The 24468-nt window shown below is 36.8% G+C and overlaps 2 protein-coding genes, 1 long non-coding RNA gene and 1 pseudogene across 6 annotated transcripts; 1 reads left to right on the top strand and 3 right to left on the bottom strand.

The window, feature by feature from the left end:
- Positions 1-233: 233 nt before the first annotated feature.
- Positions 234-1355, bottom strand: LOC147476153 (acid phosphatase 1-like; annotated as a pseudogene). Its single transcript, XR_015207807.1, has 4 exons — positions 1274-1355; positions 835-1078; positions 531-741; positions 234-447 (listed from the first exon to the last, which is right to left on the bottom strand). The product of XR_015207807.1 is annotated as an acid phosphatase 1-like (transcript).
- A 4636-nt stretch (positions 1356-5991) lies between these two features.
- Positions 5992-7012, top strand: LOC147476152 (MDIS1-interacting receptor like kinase 2-like). Its single transcript, XM_086584851.1, has 2 exons — positions 5992-6336; positions 6469-7012. Exons 1-2 carry the CDS (start codon positions 6129-6131, stop codon positions 6816-6818), a joined length of 558 nt encoding a protein of 185 aa, XP_086440977.1. The 5' UTR covers positions 5992-6128; the 3' UTR covers positions 6819-7012.
- Positions 7013-11297: 4285 nt separating this feature from the next.
- On the bottom strand, positions 11298-11645 carry LOC147476151 (uncharacterized). Its single transcript, XM_086585642.1, has one exon. It carries the CDS (start codon positions 11643-11645, stop codon positions 11298-11300), a length of 348 nt encoding a protein of 115 aa, XP_086441768.1.
- Positions 11646-14736: 3091 nt separating this feature from the next.
- Positions 14737-24239, bottom strand: LOC147476150 (uncharacterized). 3 transcript variants are annotated; one of them, XR_015208980.1, is made up of 4 exons: positions 24139-24239; positions 23820-23916; positions 23410-23621; positions 14737-14922 (listed from the first exon to the last, which is right to left on the bottom strand). It is a non-coding gene; the product is annotated as an uncharacterized LOC147476150 (long non-coding RNA). The 3 variants fall into 3 exon arrangements; XR_015208979.1 differs by lacking the exon at positions 14737-14922 and adding an exon at positions 23092-23328; XR_015208978.1 differs by lacking the exon at positions 14737-14922 and having other exon boundaries at positions 23092-23621.
- Positions 24240-24468: the final 229 nt, after the last annotated feature.

The raw sequence follows: 24468 nt of genomic DNA, 5'->3' as shown, positions 1-24468 counted from the left end.
GACCCATCCTACCAAACCCACGTGAGTAAGATAACTTGACTAAACGGACGACTATACGGACTTTGGACTTTGGTCCTCGGAGTTCGGACTGTGGACTTTGGACTTAAGTATAAAACCAATAACGTGAAATCTTCGTTTTATCAGTATACTTGACTTTTCATCTATCCGGTCATTGTGAGTTACGGAAAAAAAAAAAAAAAAAAAAGTGTCCTTAAGAGTTACGTTTTCGGCAGTTTTGTCCTTGAGAGTCACTCCCTATTAAATTATTATCATGCAATGTAGTACATATGATTTGGAAGTTTGAAAGACCGAGTAGCTGTTGGTGAACCAAACAAATTACTCCACTGATCTCCAGAGTTTCCATGAATTCTATAGCCTTCGTTTTCCAGCTCCTTTCTCTTCTCCGATTTATATACCTCAGCTATTTTCCCGTGATCCGAAGGCTCCCTACGTCGCACATTACAATTTTAATTAAACATTATTGATCCTCATAAAAAACATGAAAAAGAAAGAAAGAATAGAAACCATACCGTAATATAAGCCTCTCATAGCCACTATACCCTGCTATTAGAAGATTTTTGATAGTGGAACTCCTTTGGTGTTCATCTCGTCCTGTCAATAGAATTATAGTAAATCCTAGGCGTCGGAGCTCATTGTACAACCTTAGACTTGCTGGAATTGCAAAGACACGCTGCCGAATCCGGCCACTGATTGAATGCAATGTCATTGAAAATCTCCGTCCTAGACATAACGCAAAACCATCAATATACAAGAATATGCATATAGCATAATACGGTAACTACATTAAAACTTAATTAATTAGTAATGGCATACTCGAATCCATGTTCAGCATAATATGGCAAGTTAGAAAGCAAAGTCTTCTCAATATAAAAAATCCAAACATCCTTCCCGTCACCACGAATCTCAACAGTCTTTGCAAACTCTAACGAATCATCAGCAACTAATCCAGAATCAGAAACACACTGATCCCCAGTAACATAGTTTTTCACAAATTCAAGACACCTTTCTGGAATTGAATGACTTGGGAGAGAGATGAACACCAAGACATCCTCGAAGCCTAATATGCAACATAATTAATTTTAATTTATTAGGCAATGTTTTACTTTATCCAATGGCGCCAAACGATATGATTAATACATATTAGGAAAAGATATAGATCCGCAATCTCACAAATACTAATAGCAAAATGACGAAATAATGGACAAAATATATATATATATATATAGTGGGAAAGTAAATCAAAGTAAGTTACCTCTTCGACGGGCTTTTCTCTGAGGCGTTCGGACAACCTCAACGCCTTGATCTCCGCCTGTGCTTCTCCTAATTCCCTTTCTTTATCTGCAAAAAAAATATGTATATATATATATATCTTCATGTGCGGAAATCTAGATTTTAAAGAAGCAGATCAAATGACATTCCCACCTCTGACTTCATTTTCCCAGCGATTGAGCTCGACTTTGACCGGGTCCGAGCCGTGTAATAGATTTATAAAGTCATTATTATCAGCATCCATACTCTGGAAGGCTTGGCTTCTTTGATAGAACCGGAAACAGTCAAATGATTGGGCTTGGTTCCGGACTCATTTGAACGAAGTAAGCCATTGGTTCCACAGATCCAGTCTTGAGTATCAATAGAATTGATTGTGGCATTACGCCGGATATTAGGATGGAAATTATTTGTAGATTAATCAGGAGAGTTTGACCCCGGAAGAGAGGTTGGGTTTAGGAAGAGAAAGAGATTTCTTAATCGCCTTAATTAATATAATTAGGGTGTGTTTGTTAAATTTTAACTCATGGAAAGGAAAGGAAATAAAATAGGTGGTCCACTATGGAATGGAATGGAAAGGAAATAATTTTAAATGGTATGTGTTTTAGAACCTTGGAAAGGAAAGAAAAAGCCTTAAAAGGAATAATCGTGTTTGTTTAGCTATGGAAAGGAATAATTGTATTGTTGAGTGGAGTGTATTAGTAGTAAGTTCCTATTTATCTATTTTTTCCTTTCCTTTCCACAAAATTTTTAGGGTTAGAAAAGAAAAAAACCTTTTCCATTTGTTTCCATGGAAAAGCCCATTCATTTCCTTTCTTTAAAAAACTATTATTTTCCTTTCCTTTCCAAATAATCCATCATAACAAACACAATCCTAATAATTTTGTGTTGGTATTAATGGTAATTAATTTTGTGCGTGCGTGGGTTTGGTTTTTTAATTAAAGAGTGTTAAGCAATGCTTTAATTAAAAAATAATATTGACACTAAGAATTTATATGGGTATAAAAAGACCAAATAGTCATTCTTAATAGTATTTAAATATTTAATTTAATTATTTATTTGGGAGTATTATATGTAAGAAAAATACCTGAATTTAAATGTCCAGATTAGTTATAGAAAATACTACTAGTTGAGATTTGCTTCAAATAACATTTTTGAAGTGAGAATATTTCTTAAAAGTGTTTTTCCATTAATCACATACCCTAAGATTTATATTTAACATATTCAAAAGGTCATAGTCTCATGGCCTGATCCTTGTGTGGGTATTTTTTTAGTCTGTTTATGAGCTTGATTCGTTTACTGTTCATTGATACTTGTGGTATGAGTTAGTTGCATTGGTTACAAGCAGATGGGCATCAGGTGTCTCTGATCATTTGATTGGCTGGTCAACATATTGACCCTTGAAAATTTTTATGTGACCATTCTAGTCAGGAAGTGTCTATTGCTTCCTAAGCCCTGAAGAGTTTGATTTGATGTTTCAAGGTTATCTCCCGTCTACATCCCTTAGGTCACCTGCATTCATTTTTCAACCCGATTCGTTTGAAATTGGTATTGCATTAATTGCATTGCGACGTTTTGTGTTTGGTCACTACATATTCATAAATTCTAAACAGTTGTGTTTGATTAGTTTTTTTGTTAAAACCTGAGAGAAAACCTGATTGGTGATAATATCACCTGAGCCTGAGAGATTTATAGCACAGCTAGTTCATGAAAAATTTGTGTGAGATGTTTTCTGACATCCATTTGACAAATAGAATATCATTTTAATCGTACTTCGCCATTTTGCTGTGTAGGCAGTAGGTTCTTAGGATTTTCATTCATTTCTTAGAATTCACGACCCCGCATCCAACATACATAATCCGACTAGATTGACGAGTTGCCTATCAATTTATCATGAATCAATTGTGATAAGTTTGGTCAAACACTCATCTTGCGATAATTGCAATAATTGGCTGCCCCAATCAAAATAAATTGCCATAAATTGTGATAATTGCAATAAGTTTTGGATATCATCTCGCGATAATTGCAAGTCTTGAAGTGTTAGTCACCTGCCCCAATCAAAATAAATGGCCTTCGATACTACCCCACAAAAAGCATGGTCTAGCTAGTGGCGGTTTACGATCAGCAATAACGCCACAATCAGTGATATTCCAGCACTATATATCACGTAGCCAAGACAGTGAAACTCACAACCCCATCATCACAAGTTCATGGCTTCGTATCACATGAAACTGCTGGTCTCTTTTCTTGCCTTATTAGTTTTACTGTTGTTTTCTTCTTTGAATGTTAACTCTTCTTCTACTAGTCCCAGTAAAGATGCCCATGCACTTATCAATTGGAAAGATAGCCTTCTTGGTGAGACCACTTCTGCACTATCTTCATGGGTACTCCCTCCTAGTCATGTCAATTCTTCTCATCACTGCCGCTACTGGTTCGGTATTTCTTGCAATTCAAGGCGGGAAAGGTTGTGGAGATTAACTTAACAAAAACAGGTTTGGTAGGAACACTTCAAAGTTTCCCCTTCTCAAACCTTCCAAATCTTAATCGTTTGGACCTCAGTTTCAATTCACTCTATGGAGCCATTCCAGTCCAAATTACTGAACTTTCTGAACTCTATTATATTGACTTTGGCGCCAATAATTTATCCGGTGAAATACCATCGGAAATGGGCCAATTAACAAGTCTCCAAAGGCTTGATTTCGCGCAAAACCATCTTTCTGGCTCCATTCCTTCTAGTTTGTGTGATTTGAGAAACCTAAACTATCTATCCCTCATTTCAAATCAATTTTCAGGTTGAGGTCTCTTCTCTCACTAGGTCTTTATCAAAACAATCTCACTGGTCCAATTCCACGTTCTTTAGGTAATTTGACCAATCTAAAATATTTGTACTTTAATCAAAATCACCTTGCTGGATCCATTCCTTCAGAAATCGGAAGTTTAAAATCTCTTGGGGAACTAAGTGTCAATACAAATCATCTGAGCAGTTCAATCCCTTCTTCATTCGGTAGTTTACAAAACTTAACCCTATTGTACCTTTGGCAGAATGAACTTTCTGGTTCCATTCCTTTAGAAATTGGAAACTTGAAATCTCTTGTGAAACTAGATCATAGTAAAAATCATTTCAGTGGTTCAATCCCTTCTTTACTGGGTAGTTTACAAAACTTAACCATATTGTACCTCTGGGAGAATGAACTTTCTGGTTCCATTCCTTCAGAAATTGGAAACTTGAAATCTCTTGCGGAACTAAGTCTTTGTACAAATCATCTCAGCGGTTCAATCATTTCTTCATTCGGTAGTTTACAAAACTTAACCCTGTTGTACCTCTATGAGAATGAACTTTCTGGTTCCATTCCTTTAGAAATTAGAAACTTGAAATCTCTTGCGGAACTAAGTCTTCATACAAATCATCTCAGTGGTTCAATCTCTTCTTCATTCGGAAGTTTACAAAACTTAACCCTGCTCAATCTCATGTCTAATAACCTTTTTGGTTCTATACCTCAAGAATTAGCGAAAATGAAACTGATTCAACTTACCTTATCTTTTAATAACTTTTCTGGTTATTTGCCACAACAACTATGTGAAGGTGGACAACTTCAAAATTTCTCTGCATTTTCCAATAATCTAATTGGTCCCATCCCCAACTTGAAAAATTGTCTAAGATTGTTTCGACTTCGACTAGATGGAAACCAACTCACGGGAGACATATCAAATTCATTTGGCATACATCCAAATCTTTATTTCGTTGATTTGAGTAACAACAACTTGTATGGCAATCTTTCAAGTAATTGGAGTGAATGCAAAAATTTAACAAGTTTTAAAATAACTAACAACAAACTCACTGGTACCATACCTCGTGAGTTTGGAAGCTTGACTCATCTAGGAATGTTTGATCTCTCATCAAACCATCTCACAGGAGAGATTCCAAAAGAAATAGAGAACTTGGCTTCGTTAGTCAATCTCAACTTGAGTGATAACCATCTTTATGGCAATTTGCCTACCGAGATTGGAAGCTTAAGTCATCTTAAGAAACTAGATTTGTCCACCAACAATCTGAGTGGGCCAATACCAAAAAAGATAGGTGATTGCTCCAGCTTGTATCGTATGAAGTTGCGTAAAAATAAATTCAATGGAAGCATACCATCTGAATTAGGCAATTTGGTTCACAATCAAGAGTTGCTCGACCTGAGCCAAAATATGTTTTCTGGTTCCATTCCACCTTCATTTGCTAAAATGTGTAACTTAGATAACTTGAATTTGTCGCACAATATGTTCTCTGGTTCAATTCCAAATTTATTGTCAAAAATGCTAAGCTTGACTTCTGTTGATATATCTTACAATGCATTAGAAAGTCCAGTTCCTGATTGCAAAGCTTTCTGAGAGGCTTCAACCGAAACATTTGTTAACAACAAAGGCTTGTGCGGTCAATCAAAAACTTTGTCACCTTGCAGATCTTCCGAAATAAACAAAGGTCTAAAGGAAAGAGTTAAGCTAATCAAGATCATTATTATTTGTCTTGTGGGATTGTTCTCTCTTTTGATTGTAATGAACTTGTTCCATGTTTTATAAGAAAAAAAGAGTTGAAGAGGAAGTGACAAGAGCAATATGTAACAATTTATTTTGTATTTGGAATTACAATGGGAGCATAGTACATGAAGATGTTATTGAAGCAATGGAGGGGTTTAACGAGAAGTATTACATTGGGGTGGGAGGATATGGAAGCGTCTACAAAGCGGTTTTGTCAACTGGACAAGTAGTGGCTGAGTATCTGGAAAGGGGGAGCTTATCTCAACTTTTGACCAATGTAGAGGAAGCAACTAGTTTATTTGGATTGGAAGAAGAGGATGGACATCATCAAAAGTGTAGCTAACGCCTTGTCTTACATGCATGGTTGCACACCACCATTGATTCATCGAGACATTTCGAGCAAAAATATTTTGTTAAATTCAAAATATGATGCTTGTGTTGCTGATTTTGGTATTTCTCGAGTTTTAATGCCCGAGTCTTCCAATTGGACTGCACCTGCCGGAACGTTTGGTTATTTAGCCCCAGGTAAATCTTTCTTTTTCTCTTATTCAATATTTACATTTGATTCGTAGGTGAATTGATGGTTTTCTAACATTCGATTTGGTTTCTTTTAAAAGATCTGACCACATTTAAATAAATTTTTCTTCATGCATGTAGAGTTGGCTTTCACAATGAGGTTGACTGGAAAATGTGATGTGTATAGCTTTGGAGTGTTAGCACTTGAAGTGATAATGGGAAGTCATCCTGGTGAATTTTTATCATCTCTTGCTACATTATCCTCTACAAGTGGATCAAATGTTTTGTTGAGAGATATATTGGATAAACGTCTTCAACCTCCCACTAAGGAGCTCATCAAGGAAGTATTGGTAAGCGCAAAACTGGCATTTTTCTGTGTAAATGTTAGTCCTGAATCTCGACCCGCAATGGAATGTGTTTCTCGTAAACTAGAAAGTTTGAAGCTATCTCTTGTGGAGCCATTCCACATGATAATTGTTGGACAATTGTAGGGTGAAGAAGTCTGATACTATTTGAAGTTTTGCTACAATCATATTTCTTGTTATTGCTCAAAGTGGGGATTGTCTTTGGTTCAATAGTCGTATTTGTGTAGTTTTTGTAATGTCTTGTATTACAGCTAACACTATCTTCTGTGATGATGAAATAATAAAATTCCATGTGTTCTCCGATCAATGGTAGTTTTTTGGAACCTTGATATTTGTATTGCTGCATTTTTCGTAGTTTTGGGTGACAAAGGTTTGTTGTGCGCTAGTATAAAAGAAAACAAATCACAAATATTGCAAAATATACAAAGGTGATATGTGTATCCTTAACAATCTCATATGTGTATCCGGCCTTAACGGTAGTATCTGTAGAACCAGAGGATTCAATTCAATTCAGTTGTATATTTACTTGATTAATTTCTAAGAAAATTGCAAGATGTTTATATAGAGATTACAAGAATCTAAAATAGGAACTAAACTAAAACAGTCGGTGATGTGGGTTTCTAAACAATACGCGAGGCGCGGGTCGTGCTCGGGTTAAGCTTTAACAGAGCGCAGTCATCGTGCTGTATCTACTGTTTGCTCATCAAGACATAGGCGCAGGTCGCGCTCTATTTGTGCTTTGGCAAAGCGCAGGTCGTGCTCTCCACTATGAAGTGAAGAATAACTTCTAATACATACAACTTTCTACAGTCCCCCCTCAAGTTGGTGCATAGATGTCAATCATGCCCAACTTGTCAACTGAGCTGTCAAACACCTTGTGAGATACACCTTTGGTAAGAACACCAGCTAATTGCTCCTCTGAGGTTACAAACGAAAAACGAATAACCTTCCTGTCAAGATTTTCTTTAATAAAATGACGATCAACCTCCACATGCTTTGTTCGATCATACTGAACTGGGTTATATGCAATTTGAATGGCGGCTTGATTATCACAATGTAAATCCATAGGCTTTTGAAGCTTGAAACCCAATTCCATCAAGACAGTACGGATCAATAACAATTCACATACTCTCTGTGCCATATCTCGAAATTCAGCTTTTGCACTCAATCTGACAATAACTTTCTGCTTCTTACTACGCTAAGTTACAAAATTTCCACTGACAAAAGTGAAATATCCTGATGTAGAACGTATATCAGTTTTATCACCAGCCCAATCTACGTTTGCGTATCCGACAATGTCCAATACATCATACTTTCCAAACAGTAAACCTTTGTCAGGTGCCTTCTTCAAATACTTCAAGTTACGAGAGACTGCATCCATATGTTCTTCGCTAGGACAATGCATAAACTGACTAACCACACTCACAGCATAAGCAATATCAGGTCTAGTATGAGAGAGATAAATTAACCTTCCTACAAGACGCTGATACCTTCTTTTATCAGTAAGAACTTGATCAGGATGAATGGCGAGTCCATGATTCATCTCAATGGGTGTCTCCATTGGTTTGCAATCCAACATTCCTGTTTCAGCAATAAAATCTAGGACATACTTCCTCTGTGAGAGTGAAATCCCATGTTTAGACCTTGCAACTTCAATACCCAGAAAATACTTCAGTTGTCCTAGATCCTTCATTTCAAATTCTTCCGACAAATACTTCTACAATTCATTTATTTCCTTTGGATCATCCCCTGTAATGATCATGTCATCAACATACACAATTAGAGCTGTAATCTTACCATCCTTGTGTTTGATAAACAAGGTATGGTCAGAATTGCTCTGTTTGTACCGGCCAAAAACTCTCATTGACTGTGTAAGTCTTTCAAACCAAGCTCTTGGAAACTGTTTCAAGCCATACAAAGCCTTTTTCAGTTTACACACCTTCCCAACATCTTTGGGATGGTTCTTCACACCTGTAGGCATATCCATGTATACTTCTTCCTCCAAATTCCCATTTAGGAATGCATTCTTCACATCAAACTGGTGCAAGGGCCAATCTTTATTTGTCTTTAGTTTAAATTAAAATTCGGATCAGATTGATTTTCGCCACAAAAAAAGTCTCCTAATAATCAATTCCATAACTTATTGTGTATCCCTTTGGCAACCAATCTCACCTTATATCTATTAATAGTTCCATCTGCATTAAGCTTCACAGTAAACACCCAACGACATCCAACAGTCTTCATTCCAACAGGCATATCAACTACCTCTCATGTTACATTCTTTTGAAGGGCTTCCAATTCTTCATTCATTGCTTTCTTCCATTTTGGATCTTTCAAAGCATCCTAGACGTTACTAGGAATAGATACAGTAGATAATTGATTTATGACATGTGCATGTGACTCAGAAAGGCTATGGTTAGACATAGAGTTAGCTATAGGATATTTGGCATTGGCTTTGATGTTTGGTTCATATTGTTTCTTAGGAACTCCCTTACTAGTTCTTTGTGATTGTCTAGTTTCAAGACTTTTTAACCCAACATATTCATTAACGGTTATAGGAGGTACCTGAGGCGGATCATTCTGATCAAAGATCTTCAGTTATTGATGTAGAGGGGGAAATGTCTTGTACTACAGTTTCAGATACATCCGGATCATGTGCTTCTGTCTCTACTGCTACAGGATCAATTTCTGCTTCAGGAACTTCAAATTGTTCCTCCAAGTGTTCCAATTCACCAAAGACATCAGGATTCCCTTCACCGGCACTCTCCCCCTGAAGGGAATTCTGGGATTCTGGGAAACTCCCCCTGAGTAATATGGGTCGGATTCATGGAATGAGACATCAAGAGATATATGCAACTTGTCAGTAATTGGATCATAACACCTATACCCTTTCTGAAACTCGGCATAACCCACAAAAATACACTTCTTCACACGAAGATCAAGTTTACTTCGTTCTGGTTGTGGGATATGGACATAAGCTGTACATCCAAACACTCGAGGCTCCAAGTTAGGCATGGATGGGATGGACAAAAGTGTATGGAGTTTCTGATAAGGATTCTGGAACTCAATTACCCATGAGGGAGTACGGTTTATAACATAGGCTGCTGATTTCACTGCTTCACCCTAATAGGATTGAGGTACATTCATGCCAAACAAGGAAGCACGAACAACTTCCAACAACTTCCTGTTCTTCCATTCGACTAAACCATTTTGCATTTTGTTGTGGGGGCTACTAGAATTGGAGGTTTGATGGCCAATTCCAATTGACCGCAAAAAAATCGACATGAAGCCATTCACAAATTAAGCCACCATTATCGGTGAAAAACCCGATAGATTGTTGATACTGTGTCGCCACCATTTTGTAAAAACCAGTAAACATCTCATATATATCACTTTTGTTTTTCAGTAATGACACCCAAGTCATGCGAGTGCAATCATCAATAAAAGTCACATAATAGCGAACTCTTAAAAATGAAAAAACTTTGGCAGGACCCCAAACATCAGAGTGAATTTTCATAAAAGGAACATGACATCTATTAATACTTGGTGAATATGAAATACGGTGGCTCTTGGCCAGTTCACAAATGTCACAATGAAACTCAGAATCACTAACAACTGAAAATAACTGAGGTTGCAACCTCTTAAGATAACTAAATAAAAGATTACCTAACCTACGATGCAATAACCACACAACTTCTTTTGCATTCTCGACCCTATTGACCTGATTAGCTTGCCCTAGAGAATTTTTCTGTTTCTCTCCAGTTTCTGTCAAATCCAGATAGTACAGTTTCCCCCTTCTAACACCATAACCAAGGACTTGTCGAGTCAGAATGTTCTAAAAAACACAGAAGGATGGATAGAACGTCACAGTACATGTAAGTGCTAGAATTTGACAAACAGACAATATATTATAAGCAAGGGATGGAACAACTAAGATAGATTCAAGAGTGAAGGTTTTAGATAACACAATAGAACCTTGTCCGCTAATCGGAGTTGGAGTGTCATCTGTAGTAGAAACAGCGGTTTGAGATGAAGCTCTAAGACTTTCCACAAGGCTAGGGTCATTTGTCATATGGTCAGATGCACCCGAATCAATTATCCATGTACTATTCGAAATAACCTTACCATTCATACTTGATTGAGTTACATTAGGCGAAGCATGGTCTGGATGTCCATGCACAGCATTCGCAATGGCAGCCTTGTTTATATTCTTTCGTGGCCTCTTTGAGAAATCCCACCAATCAGGATAGTCAATCACTTTATAACATTGCTCCTTGCTATGACCCAATTCTCCACAAACACTGCACTTTTTATCTGCATAAGGGTTGGATTTACCTTTAAACCAGAGAAATCGGGTGGAGTAATTGTCTTGCTATGAACAGCCAAGACAGAGGATTCAGTTGATACAGCACGCCCCATAGCCTGTTTCTCCGATTGCACCTTGCGAATGTAAGCATAGCTTTTCTCCAAGGAAAATTTAGGGTCCTTGCAAAGAATCTCTCCATGCACCTGATCATACTTCGAATCGAGTCCACGCAAAAATATATGAACCCGCAATCTGGACATTGTTGATGTGTCCTGGACTACAACTGCAACATTGTTATTCTAGGAGGTCACCCTTTGATCAATCTCCTGGAACATGGCCACCAATTCGTTGTAATAGGAAGGAATGGGTCTCCCATTCTGCTTCGCTTCAAAGCACTTTGTATTCAATTCAAAAATTCGAGTTTCATCAGAGTCATCATAGAAGGTCTTCTCCGCAGCCTCCCAAATGTCTTTAGCAGTAGGAAGACGAATATATCGATTCATAAGATAAATCTCCATAGAATCAATAAGCCAATTTTTCACCTTTTCATTATCTGTTGCCCAACCTTCATATTCGGTCGAATTCATATCCGGTTCAACTTTTGCGCCAGTAAAAAAACCAATCTTTCCCCTTGCTCCAATACGCATCCGCATGAGAGGAGCTCATATGGTATAGTTGGACTCATCTAATGAAATAGATTTTGGGAACGCGGAGTTGTCTTGTGGGGTGTAGTGGTGATGAATGACGTTTGAAGAATTGTTGTCAGATCCAGCCATTGCAGAAAAAAAACGAAAAATTTGGGTTTGAGATTCAAGGATGGTTTGATTAATTATTGTAATACGCAGCGGATTTCAATGGTTTGGCTCCGATACCATGTAGAACCAGAGGATTCAACTCAATTTAGTTGTATATTTACTTGATTAATTTCTAAGAAGATTACAAGATGTTTATATAGAGATTACAAGAATCTAAAATAGGAACTAAACTAAAACAGTCGGTGGTGTGGGTTTCTAAACAATACGCGAGGCACGGGTCGCGCTTGGGTTAAGCTTTAACAGAGCGCAGGTTGCGCTATATCTATTGTTCGCTCGTCAAGACATAGGCTCGGGTCGCGCTTTATTTGTGCTTTGGCAGAGCGCAGGTCGCGCTCTCCACTATGAAGTGAAGAATAACTTCTAATATATACAGCTTTCTACAGTATCCTCAACACTCCCCGTCAAACTCAGAGGTTAGGATAGACGCGTTCGGAGTGCAGAAGCTGAAAGCAATGCTTATGAAGCCCTTGTTGAACAAATCGGCTGTCAGATCAACAAAAGGTACAAATTGAACTAAATGAGTGCCAGAAGCAACTGGCTCATGAACAAAGTGGTAGGTAATCTAATTCAATATGCTTGATGTGACCATGATAAACTGGATTTGAGGCAAGTGTAGGTGGTGCTAAGATTACCACAGTACAGAGTGACAGGCCTTGAGATATGTAATTAAAGATCCGAGAGTAAAAATGCAATGCAGATGGTCTCAACACACAGATGAGCAAGAGAGCGGTACCCTGATTCAGCAATAGATCTGGCTGTTTCCCGGATATATTTTAGGAATGTAGCATCAAATTGCAGTCGTAAATAAGCAGTAGTGAGTAGTAACAAGTAACGACAAAGCGATAAATTTTGAGGAATAATGTGTAAGCTGATATTGTAACTACAAGTAGAATTGTAGAAAACAACCAATGAGGGAAAGAAATTGCAGCTCAACTGTCATGATAGCAAAATGTGGGGCACTGTACTAGTTTCTTAAGGGTATGACATGCCGGGGAAGAGAAATTTTCAAGAACTTACTGCTGCCAAATGCCTGGTGCTCATGAAAATGCCTTGACGTTAGTATTTGACAGATCAATGTTTATGTTCTGCATCTCAAATGCTCTCTCCCAATGTATCACTAATTCACTACTCATTCACATACAAAAATTGTTCAAGACTTTGAACAATTTGACTTTTCTTTTCACATACAATACTATCTTGTTTGAAGCTAAGTTCCACACTGGACAACCACAAAAGAAAGGAACTAAACTTAAAATTAGAAGCATTGTAAAGACTGTAAGGATCTATGAAACAACTTGGATGTTAATGGCGCATAGGGTGCAATGGTGAATATATCACAATTTAGATCACTATCTATTCATCACAATTACTAGTTTTTTATATCCTCCTGAAACTCCCTGGAAATAATGTCGTTTACGGTCACAATAATCCGAAATTCCTACAGAGGTATCTTGGGATCCGGGCGCCAGCCGCCAGATGTTCCTCTGCTGGACTGTTCCCGTGTGTGCAAACTAGGGCTGGAAAGAGGTGCAACCATAAATTAATGTAGGGTCGAACCACTGATGACGTTCAAGAGAGATTACCTAGACTTACGCTGGTATACATAAATTAGTTGCTTTGAGCAACATTAAACGTCAATAGAAATATGGATGACAACCAAGTGACCAACGCAACCTTCAACGTCAATAGAAAGGAATGTTGTTTAGGGACACAATAATCCGAACTTCCGATAGAGGTATCTTTGGATTTGCGTACCAGAGGTTCCTCTACTAGACAGTTCCTGTGCGTGCAAACTGGGGCTGTGAAGAGATGCAACCATAAATATTATTCAGGGTCGAACCACTGCTCACTTGAAGAGAGATTACCGAGATATACTCCGGTATACATAAATCAATTGATTTGAGCAACCTTTAACGCCAATAGAATGACAACCAAAACAAGCCTAACCTTTCTCATTCAGCATAAATCTATTATGGGAAAACTCATTCTGCTATGAAATCAAAGCACTCAATTGTGAAATAAACGAAATTAGTATTCCTATTCATTTTCACCGAATACAACCTTTGATCTGTGTATATTTTCTTCTAAATGGATTTTTTTTTTTATATATATATGAAACATTGTGTGTACCTCATATGAAACAAGTTCACTACATATATTTAGTACGGTCTGTGATATCTAAGAACACTTTATTTCCTATGCTCTAAGATCACCTCAATAGAATGAATGAAAGGAACAGAATTCAAGAAGATGAATTGAATATGCGTTTTATTAAAATGGCGATCACACTTTACAATTTATTTGTTTCTCTCTCCTCTTTACAATGATTTTTTGGATAATGAATGAATCTCTTTTTCTCTTTCCTTCTATAGTATCCTAATTTGGCCTTGACCGAGTCAATCTTTGCCACGTGTTCCCTGTCTTCTTCCTTCTCTTTCCCATTCAAACCTGTAAATGTTTAAACCTAAACCCGAAATATACCGAAACATATATTTCAAGTTTTGAAATATTAGATATATTGACTTTATGCACGATATTTCCCCACTACACGGTCTCAACTTTCTTGCAGCTCTCAGCTGTTGTATCCACTTTTTATCCTGCTCAAATTTGCTCTGTAACAACATATCTCTGCAAGGGAAAAATGCTTTGCATCAATCGCTTCTACCAAATTACTAAGCAACGGCGCATATATGAGAAAATACTTGATATAAGAGAATTATATTGTCACAGCCCGAATTTCTAAACAATAACCAAGTGAATATTTGAAATATAAATATCTCAAACATCACTAGGTTCATTTGTTTAAAAACCCAGACTATGACAGAGGATACTACACATACAAACCTTAATAGCCATGTCATAAAAGAACAACTTAAATTAAAATAATCCCAATAATTATCTGCCATTGCTTTATTAAGATATCATCCGTCCAAATAAAATATCAACTAAACTCTCATAAATAAAATTCCTCACTACCATGTTCTCATGCCATGCAAAAGGTAAACTACGTTATTACATTCTTCCAATAAAGAATCAGACCTAAACGAAAACTAACGGACTGCTCCAGGCACGAATCCCAATCACACGCTGCGGTTCTATTGCCTTCCACCTATGTTCCCAAGAACACACCCACGTTAAAAACAAAGCAAACGTAAATTGGGTCAAAAATGGAATTTGCGGTATGAGTAGACTAACTACATATAAATATTTCAAACTTTACTTATCCAACTAACACTTTAAATCTATCATAACCTAATCATTCTCAGCTTGAAAGACAGGTAGTTCCGTCATCTCAACCGGCATAGTTTCTTCCCAAGCAAAACTTTCATTTTATTAACTTCCATTTTATTAACTCATTCTAATAACTCCTTTTAATATCTAAATAATTGAATTACACTTACCGATATCCGCCGCTGTATAAGGGTAGGACCGCGTCCCTGCACAAAATATTATTAAGTCCTACCCTCCTGCAAAAGAAAATTAGAACTTGTATATAACCTATGTAGATATCCTATATGTATTCAAAAGTAAGCCCAAACACACTCTCATAATCAAATCAATTTCTCTTATCAATTAATCAATTACTTTTCTTATACACCCACCCTTTAGTACCTACTCCACGATTTGCACTCCACACATTTGCCAAAATCACACATCCTCCCGTGCCTCTCTCCCAATCAATACCACAATATCATAGCCATCCCTGAACTTTCATTCACATATTTCACAGCCTCTTTGGGCACAAAAACTCAGGTCATTCATGGCACATTCAATGAATACCTTAGGTCATTCCCGCCACATTCAAGGAATACCTATCATATCACTAACGGGCCATTCATGGCACATTCAATGAATGCCCTGGGTCATTTCTGCCACATTCAAGGAATACCCAATCCTACATTCTCGTACACTGAAGGAATACAACTAACCCACAAAGCGAATACCTTAGTTCCTCTTTAGGGCGGCCCCATCTTTAATCTGGTCATTCATGGCACATTCAATGAATACCCGGTCATTCATGGCACATTCAATGAATACCCTTATATAACACTAACGGGCCATTTATGGCACATTCAATAAATGCCCACCTAACATATGACTTCATCACCGTAAATTCAATTCCAAAACTTGAGTGGAGAATTCTAAAGGGGTGTGGTAAGTTTTGTTTTACGCGATTATTGTACTTTTATTGCATAGATTATTTCGGAGAACGTAGGAATATCTTGATTCAATTATTTTTGGTTTACGCGTTATTAATTTTATGAATGTATAAATGTAAGTAACGTTGTGTATCAAAAAGACCGAAAAATCACAAAGCAAGAAATACACGCATTACAAGTATATTTATAAAGGTCCTAGCCTAAGGTCAAACACGTTAATAGTCCTAGACTTATCCTATTAGACCGAATCATAATTTTAGGAAAAAGTCAAATTTTCGGTCAACTGGTCAAAGTCAACCCCGGTCAATAAATCAAAGTCGAGTCCACTCGGTCAATAGATCAAAGTCGAGTCCACAAACTCTTCTAACCCAAAGGCCCAAAGTCTAAGGCCCAAAAATAAAAAATCCAAAAGTAAAAGATATTAGCCCACACGATTTTGGCCCAAGCCCAAATTCGTTTTTACTCGCTCATTGTTCATCTCCTTCCCTCATTCAACTTCCAACCACCACCACCACCGGCCATCCATGACAAAAGAACCCAGCCGGTTTTCATCCTCGCAAAAACCCCTACACACCTATCCTAAAAATTCATGATTACGTTTATCTCAGAAAAATCACATCTCACGCCATTAACAACCTTTGAGCTTCGGCGGCTCTCCTCCAGACCCAATCCACCTAACATATTCACCTCAACCCAACAACCATGTCCCAACAAAAATCCAAACAACAACAACATTCAAACAACACATTACAAATCCGGACGGTTTGGGGTCTTGGTCGAACGCCATTAATGGTCGTTTGAAGGCTTCCCTCATTCAACTTCCCAAACACCAATTCGATACCCCACTCTTCATTACCACAACCAAACATCATCAATAACATTCAAATTTAACACTTCAACATTTCCACAAATAAAAAATGAAATATACTTCAACCACAAAACAGAAGGACGGTTTGGTGCTTTGAGTGTTGATGGCGACGCCATTACCCAATCATGTCCGGACTTCGGCGGTTTAAATGCCAAAATTCGTCCTAGTTATTTATCATAGTGTTTCCAAATGGTATCTAACATAGTCGACACCATTAACAGAATCGGCACCCTTTAAATGAGTTTACCGGATAAAAAAACCAACATTATCAGTAGCGAGAAAACAAATATTTAAAAGATCGCCGACTACTCACCGCTTAAAACCGAACAAATTTTCCGAGAGCCGAAACCCCAAAACCCAACGCTTCATCGTTCTTGCTTAAACCTGACGATCTTTCTTGTTCAAACCCCTTTTTTTTTTTTTCTCAAATTTAAGTCCAATGGCTCCCCTTATATAGAGAGTAAAATAGAGATAGAAAATAAAATCCTTTGACTTTAGCTTCTATTTTGTTGATTTTAAATTCTACTTTATTGACTTTTAAATTTCTATTTTGTTGATTTTAGCTCCACTTTTATCGACTTCAACACTACTTTTAGAGGGATAGGGAGCCATTGGACTCAAAGGGATAAAGAAAACTCTCTTTTTTTTTTTTTTTTTTTTTTAAAACTCCCGTTTTGTTTTTCCCTCAAAACTCTACGTGAGAAACCCATATTTTCTGGTTTTTAAAACCTCCCCGAAAACAAGGGTTTTAAACCTATCTACTTACTTACGGGTTTTTATCCAAAAACTACTGGATATCTTATCTCTGTTATTTATTTACATTATTATTATTATTATTAATATTAATATTATTATAGGAAAAGCAAATAAAAGCTGGGGTGTTATATATATTGTACAGGCCTAAAAAGAAAATGTAAGTTTATTGGACTGGCTCACTGGCAACTAGAGAAATTTTGTGTGATTGAACTCTTTGGTCCGAGTTCGGGAGAGCATTTTAAGTGTGCTAGTTAAATTTCAAAAAGCTACATAATTCGGGATTACTAGGGACTGGCAGCAGGGGCGGATGTAAAGGTTGGCTGACCGGGGCTACAGCCCCCCCCCAAACTTTCTCCAAAAAAAAAATTAGTAGTATGCACACTACTACACTAGCCCATAGATGATAGGCCCACAAGTCACAATCACCTATAATTTGGTCTTGTCACGTACTCACGTTTGCTTTCTAACTTCCTATTACTCTATTAGCCGAAAAAAAAAAAAAAAAGGGAATCACAACTCACAATAAGGCCCACAAGTCACTATCTCTCTCTCACAATTCACACTTTAAGATTCTCAAAAACAGTAACACCGAAAAAAAAAAAACATAAAGGTCAACCAAAAAAAAAACGGAAACGTACTCTGTGTCGTACACAGTCTCGACGATACTGTTTACAAGAGAAAATTTTGTTCTCTATTATTATCTTCTTCCAGTCGGCAGTTTCAATTCCGCGCCTAACCTATTTATCATTTTATTTCATATTCGGCTATTCATTAGCTAAGGACTAAGGTAAATTGTTTTGTATTATGTCTATATTTTTTATTTCGTTTTTGTTTTTTAATTTTCAAATTCTAATGTATTCTCTACTTGACTTATTGTCTTGTTAACTTATAGTTTATATTGGAGTATTAGATTGTCATTTAATTTTTTGTCTTATTTAATTAGTTGAATATTATTGTAGTTATTATTGTGATATTTTTTTTTTTTTTTTTAGTATAGAGCAAACTATTGATTACGAAATTATTATGATCTATCTTAGGTAAGAATGTCTGAACATCAAGCTCGTAAGAAAATGAAAACCATGTTTTCCTTCTTTAAACCCAAAGATGTCACCCCGGAAAATGATGTAACTTCTACATCATCTAGTCTTGATATTTCAAGACTTGATAGAGATGGCCAACCTCCTTCACAAGTTCAAGTTGTTGAAATTGAGCAAGTTGAACCTTCTCCTCAAGCCCAAAGAGTTAGTGTTGGAGAAGTTGACTCCACATCTTTATTTGAACGTGATCCGGGTAAACGTATCTCGATATATAATTACCGGTTAATCAACAAGATGATGTTCGACGAGCTTTTCTTGGAAAGGGGGCGTTGGTTACTTGAACTCGATTGAGAAAGAGTATCCATCCACCATATTCGAAAGCAAACTCGCCGGTTCAACTCCCTCTTGGTTCACACTATTTCCTTGGCTAGAGTACTCACTCCATACGGATAGAGCTTATTGTTTTCCATGTTTTATATTTGAAACAAATCCAAGCCGTCCCCGTGATTCACTATTGAAGGTTTTAAATGTTGGAAGAAGATTAATAATGGAAAGAAGTGTTCCTTTTGCAACATGAAGGAGGTCCATGCTCACCCATAGGTCGGGCGATGATAGCTTGTGAAAATTTCATGAATCCTTTTCGACATATAGATAATGTGTTAAATACATTATCTAAAGAAGAGGGTTGTTAAGAACCGTTTGCTAGTCAAAGCTATTCTTCAGTGTATTCAATTTCTTGCACTACAAGGGATTTCTTTTAGAGGCCATGACGAGTCCAAAAAGTCAAAAAATGGTGGAAATTTCAAGGGAGTGTTGGGATTTGCAAAGTCGATGTTGAATGACAAGGTTGCAGAATTATTAAAAGATGCTCCGAGAAATGCCACATATACCTCACATTCAATTCAAAAGACACTTTTGCATATCTATGCCGATAAAGTGAGAGAGAGAATTCGTGAGGAAATTAGTGATGCAAAATTTTGTGTCCTTGTTGATGAAGCACAAGATAATTCAAACAAGGAGCAAATGGCGATTGTCCTGAGATTTGTTGATAGAGGTGGTTTTGTTAGAGAGTATTTTCTTGGTATTGTTGGTGTTAAAGACACTTGTGCTTTAACTTTGAAAGAAGCTATATGCAATATCCTTGCTCGCCATAATTTGCATATTATAAATATGAGAGGTCAAGGTTATGATGGTGCTAGCAATATCGTGGTCAATGGAATGGATTACGTGCATTGTTTCAAGGAGTGTCCATATGCATATTATGTGCATTGCTTTGCACATCGCCTACAACTTGCTCTAGTTAAGCTTCTAAAGATGTTTCTGATGTTTGGTTGTTTTTTTCCAAGTTGGCTTCTATTGTTAATCTTCATGTTGCTCTGCCGTAAAACAGGAGTTGGAAGATACTTTCGGAAAAAATGAAATTGATATCTTTGGTAGCTAGTGGTGAACTTGTTCTTTCGAAAAGGAGCTAATCAAGTTTCTACTTTGCAAACGAAAGGGGAGATACTAGATGGAGTTCTCATTTTGCTTCGGTTTGTAGCCGAAAAGAGATGTTTGATTCAATTTGTATAGTTCTTGAAAGCGCCATGAAGAACGGGTCAAGCAACTCTATCGTGGAGAAGCTAAAGGTGCTATTCTTGCAATGAAAAGTTTTGAGTTTGTCTTTCTTTTTCATTTATTGCATAAGACTATGGGAATTACTAATGTCTTGTGTAAAGCCCCGCAAGAAAAGTCCCAAGACATTTTAAATGCTATCGACTTTAGTCTCCAAGACGAAAAGCACTTCTTCAAGAATTAAGAGGATCTTCTTGGGACGCTTTCCTTAGTGATGTGATTTTGTTTTGCAAAAACATGACATTGATATGTGCGATATGGGTGCTCGACACATGGCGGGTACAGTCGTTCTTACCGCCAGAAAGATTACATTACGCTTGAGCACCACTACCGCTGCCGAAGTTATTTAATGTCGTAATAGATTACCGGTTGGTGGAATTAAATAACAGATTTCGGAAGAAACAATAGAGCTTCTTTATCTTAGTTCTCGCTTTGATCCGAAAGATGCTTTTAAGTCCTTCAAAGATTGATGACATTTGCAAACTCAAGAAAAAGTTTTATTGTGGAGACTTCACTTAAACAAGAGATACATCATTTGAAAAGTCAACTGCAACATTACAAACTTGATGTGCTCAAGCATCCTCTTTTTCAGAAGTTGTCTACCATTTCCGAATTATGTCAAAGACTAGTTGAAACAAGAAAGATCAATATCTATTATTTGATTGATAGATTGATTCGCCTTGTCTTGACACTTCCTGCTTCCACTAAACTCTGAACCAGCATTCTCAGGCTATGAAATTGCTCAAAACACGACCAGAATAAGATGGGGATGAATTTCTTGCAGATTGCATGACTATTTACATTGAACGGGATTTTGCTAAAGAAGTTGATTTGGATGCAATAATAGATGTATTTGATAAGAATCCACGCAGGTCAAAACTTCACTAGTGTGATGCTAATGTGCTATGTTATTCTTGCACATTTCTTTATTATATTTGTCTAGGTCTATAGTGAAAACACTATTTTGTCCATTTTGGGTAAGGTAATAAAAGCGATAATTCTTTTGTTTATCAATGCTAGCTTATTGGTTCCTAAAAAAATCTTTAAAGATTAACTCCATGGCAGCCCCCCCTTATCTAAAATCCTAGATCCGCCCCTGACTGGCAGGACCCCGCAGGACCATAGGCCATAAAGTATCATAAGACTATTTGATAAAAATAAGAAGCCTAGCATTTATAAAATTTCTATTATTGTTACAAGTTTTTTTGCTGACCCATGAACTATGATACTGAAGATAACTCTATACCCAATATTACTCCTACTACTCTACAGTGGACACTTCCTAAACAAGGCTATGTCAAGCTTAATATATATGCCTGTTTTTCAGAAAACACTAACTCCTATTATGGATTTATTCTTAGAGATAATAATGGAGAATTTATTGCTGTAGGAAATGAACATGGGACAGACCTTACAGCAGAGAAAGCTCAAAGCAAAGGTGTACTCCAAGGAATTATATGGAGCAGAAGGTTCAACCACCGAAGACTAGAAGTGGAAGTGGACTCAAGGACAGTCAGCAACTTTTTGAACAAGGAGGAAATGAGTATATCTTGGACTTCACAACTACTACTTAATGATGCATTAGCTATTTTGTATTCCTTAGAAGATACACATATTGTCTGGGTTAGCAAGCACAAAAATAATGCTGCTCACTCTATTGCCACACATGGCAAGTCTTTACTTATGCCTACAGAATGGATACAGAACCCACCTCTATGGCTTGGGGGACATTCTGGATAGGGAATTGAAAGAAGCTTTGTACTTTTGGATCCTTAATATATATATATATATGTGTGATGATTAAAAAAAAAAAATAATAATAATACTAAGGACTGCAATGGTAACAAGTGCCCTATTGAATCTGCACTCTTAAGATATAAACCACTCCTAAAAATAGTCATATAGGTAAAGAGATTTAGATACTAGGACTACTAGCACATAGTATCTGTAGATTATTTGATGGAACGGGTGAACATTAGTGAACATCCTTTCTGAGATGACCTTAAGTATCCCAAGATGCCCTGACGATGCAACCATCTTCATCCCAACTTCTCTGGCTACCCAATTAACTCATTCGGCCTCACTGTTCACCACCTGAATATCAAGTAGGCCAAGTTTCTTCTCTTTGGATGAAGTGATAGGTGGGCTTCCAGTGTCTACCAGCCTCTGAGTACATCAAGTCCTAGGTAGACACTCAAAAGGAATTTAAACACTCTAGGAGTATATCTGATGACTATGTAGTTTAAATTGATATTTTGTCAATCAAACTGGAAAAAATACTCATCTGATGACTATGCCCTAAACCCTAAACCCTAAACTAAAACCACTACCCCAAAATTGATCCGACAATCGATAGCCATGTTCCTACGATTGAATTGGTGGATAACATATCGAATTTGTTCCATTGGAAGCTCCAGTAAGTGTGTACACCTTTAGCATTCCACATTTGTTAAACCAGATAAGCACACAAAATAGCATGCTTTATAGGAATGCAGTGCTCATTGGGCTACAGCCTCATTGCAGCAGGCAAACATATACTCAAATAGATATAGTCATATAGTAGACATCATTGCTAACTAAAATTATTTGCAGTTCGCCCTTCTGAGTATTTTGTGATCTTCAATAGTAACGATTTTTTCTGATAACTGCTTCCTTTGAGGATCTTATAGAAATTGGTAAGATCACTAAATACTGGGAAGAAGTCGCTGACATAATTTTTCACACTATTGCTTTCGTGATGATCATATATGTGGTGTTTTTGTCTTTTATTTTCTCTTGTAATGCAGCTAAAGTTATAGTAGCATATTTATCATTGAACTTCCAAAATTAAAAATAAAACAATATTTCTCAGAAAAAAAAATACCCAGTGCAAAAGAAAAGTTCAATGAAAATTTCCCTACACTGATCAAATAAAGGGATATCAACAGGCTTGGCTCCCAAATACCAAGTCTCCTTTAGAAGATCAACAACAGAGACTATACCATACACTCTCAACTCCTTTTTCTCTTGGTATAATTATTCACCAGAAACAATATCTTCAGTCATTTTTTCCAAGAGTATGTTAGATAAGCATTCATTTTCTGCAAGTAATTGTTTTAGTTGCCAATGGTTTAATAAAAGAAAACAGGAAAATATTAGATTTTAAAAGATATTCATCATACCATTTGTTTGGGCCCCCCTCTTCTGAAATATGTACAAATTCTGTCCAACATCTGTAGTTCTCCTTTTTCCCATTTTATCCACCACAGCAACTTGAGCAACAGAGCCCATGGTTGGTTCCACTTTCAGCATCTCTAGTTTTCTTCCTGCCTTTATGGTGTGCAACTACAGTTCATCCACCTACAGCAGCAAGGGATTCTCTCTGTTTTCTTGACTGTATTCAGTAAGTAAGAAATTAAGAAGTGATCTTTGGGAAAGAAGTGGACTCCAAATTTCTAGGTAAATATACCAAAAAGAAAGGCAATAGCTACATCCAACAAAATGCATCTGAACATTTATGTTCAAATACACACTTGATGTCTATTTGAACAAGAGTAGAACACATTTAATAGATAGTAAGATAAATAAACACCTGTTCATCCTGTTCCCCCTGAGAATTATAAATTCATCATTTCTTTGTTGCAGTATCTTCAAACCAGGCCTACTCTGATAGTAGTTGGTAATCCACTCTGCAAAACAAAAAAGATGTTATTTCTCATAAGCAAATTATGCAAAAAAAAAAAAAAAAAAAAAAAAAAAAAAAAAAAAAAAAAAAAACAAAAAAAAAAACCGATAGATTTGTGACCTCAAAACTATAAAATATACACAAAAGAAGAAAATAGTGATCAAAGATCATGGATGTATAATTATTCAGAAATAGGAAATACCATATGTATATTTGAATTACATACCATCAAGGAAAACGAAGTTGTTTTACAAATGAAATGATAGACACTAACACATTAGCTTTTTATTTCTTTCTCATCAGGTGTCCTAAAGAATTCGTAGATGGCATGCCATGAGAAGAGATGGAAGCGTCAATAAGAGTAATAGCCGGCCCATGCTATCAAAGGCGTTATGCGAGGCGAGGAGGTGGATATAGTCCACAAACTCCTACGCAGTGCCTAAGCAATGCCTAGGCGCCAAGCTGTAGTGTTTTTCATGGGATCATATGTTCAAATAATCTTAAAAAAAGCAATAATGTATCCGGCCTATAGCACTTTCATAAAACCTCTTGAACG

This window comes from Coptis chinensis, chromosome 9, assembly GCF_015680905.1.
Source record: "Coptis chinensis isolate HL-2020 chromosome 9, ASM1568090v1, whole genome shotgun sequence".
Lineage (NCBI taxonomy): Eukaryota > Viridiplantae > Streptophyta > Magnoliopsida > Ranunculales > Ranunculaceae > Coptis > Coptis chinensis.
This window is presented reverse-complemented; position numbering and strand designations above follow the sequence as displayed.

Excerpts from the sequence above, each read along its gene's own strand:
- LOC147476151 (XM_086585642.1), bottom strand. The coding sequence starts at position 11,645 with ATGCGTATTGGAGCAAGGGGAAAGATTGGTTTTTTTACTGGCGCAAAA.
- LOC147476152 (XM_086584851.1), top strand. The coding sequence starts at position 6,129 with ATGGACATCATCAAAAGTGTAGCTAACGCCTTGTCTTACATGCATGGT. Across the intron at positions 6,337-6,468 it reads GTTTGGTTATTTAGCCCCAG|AGTTGGCTTTCACAATGAGG; the intron begins GTAAATCTTTCT and ends TCATGCATGTAG.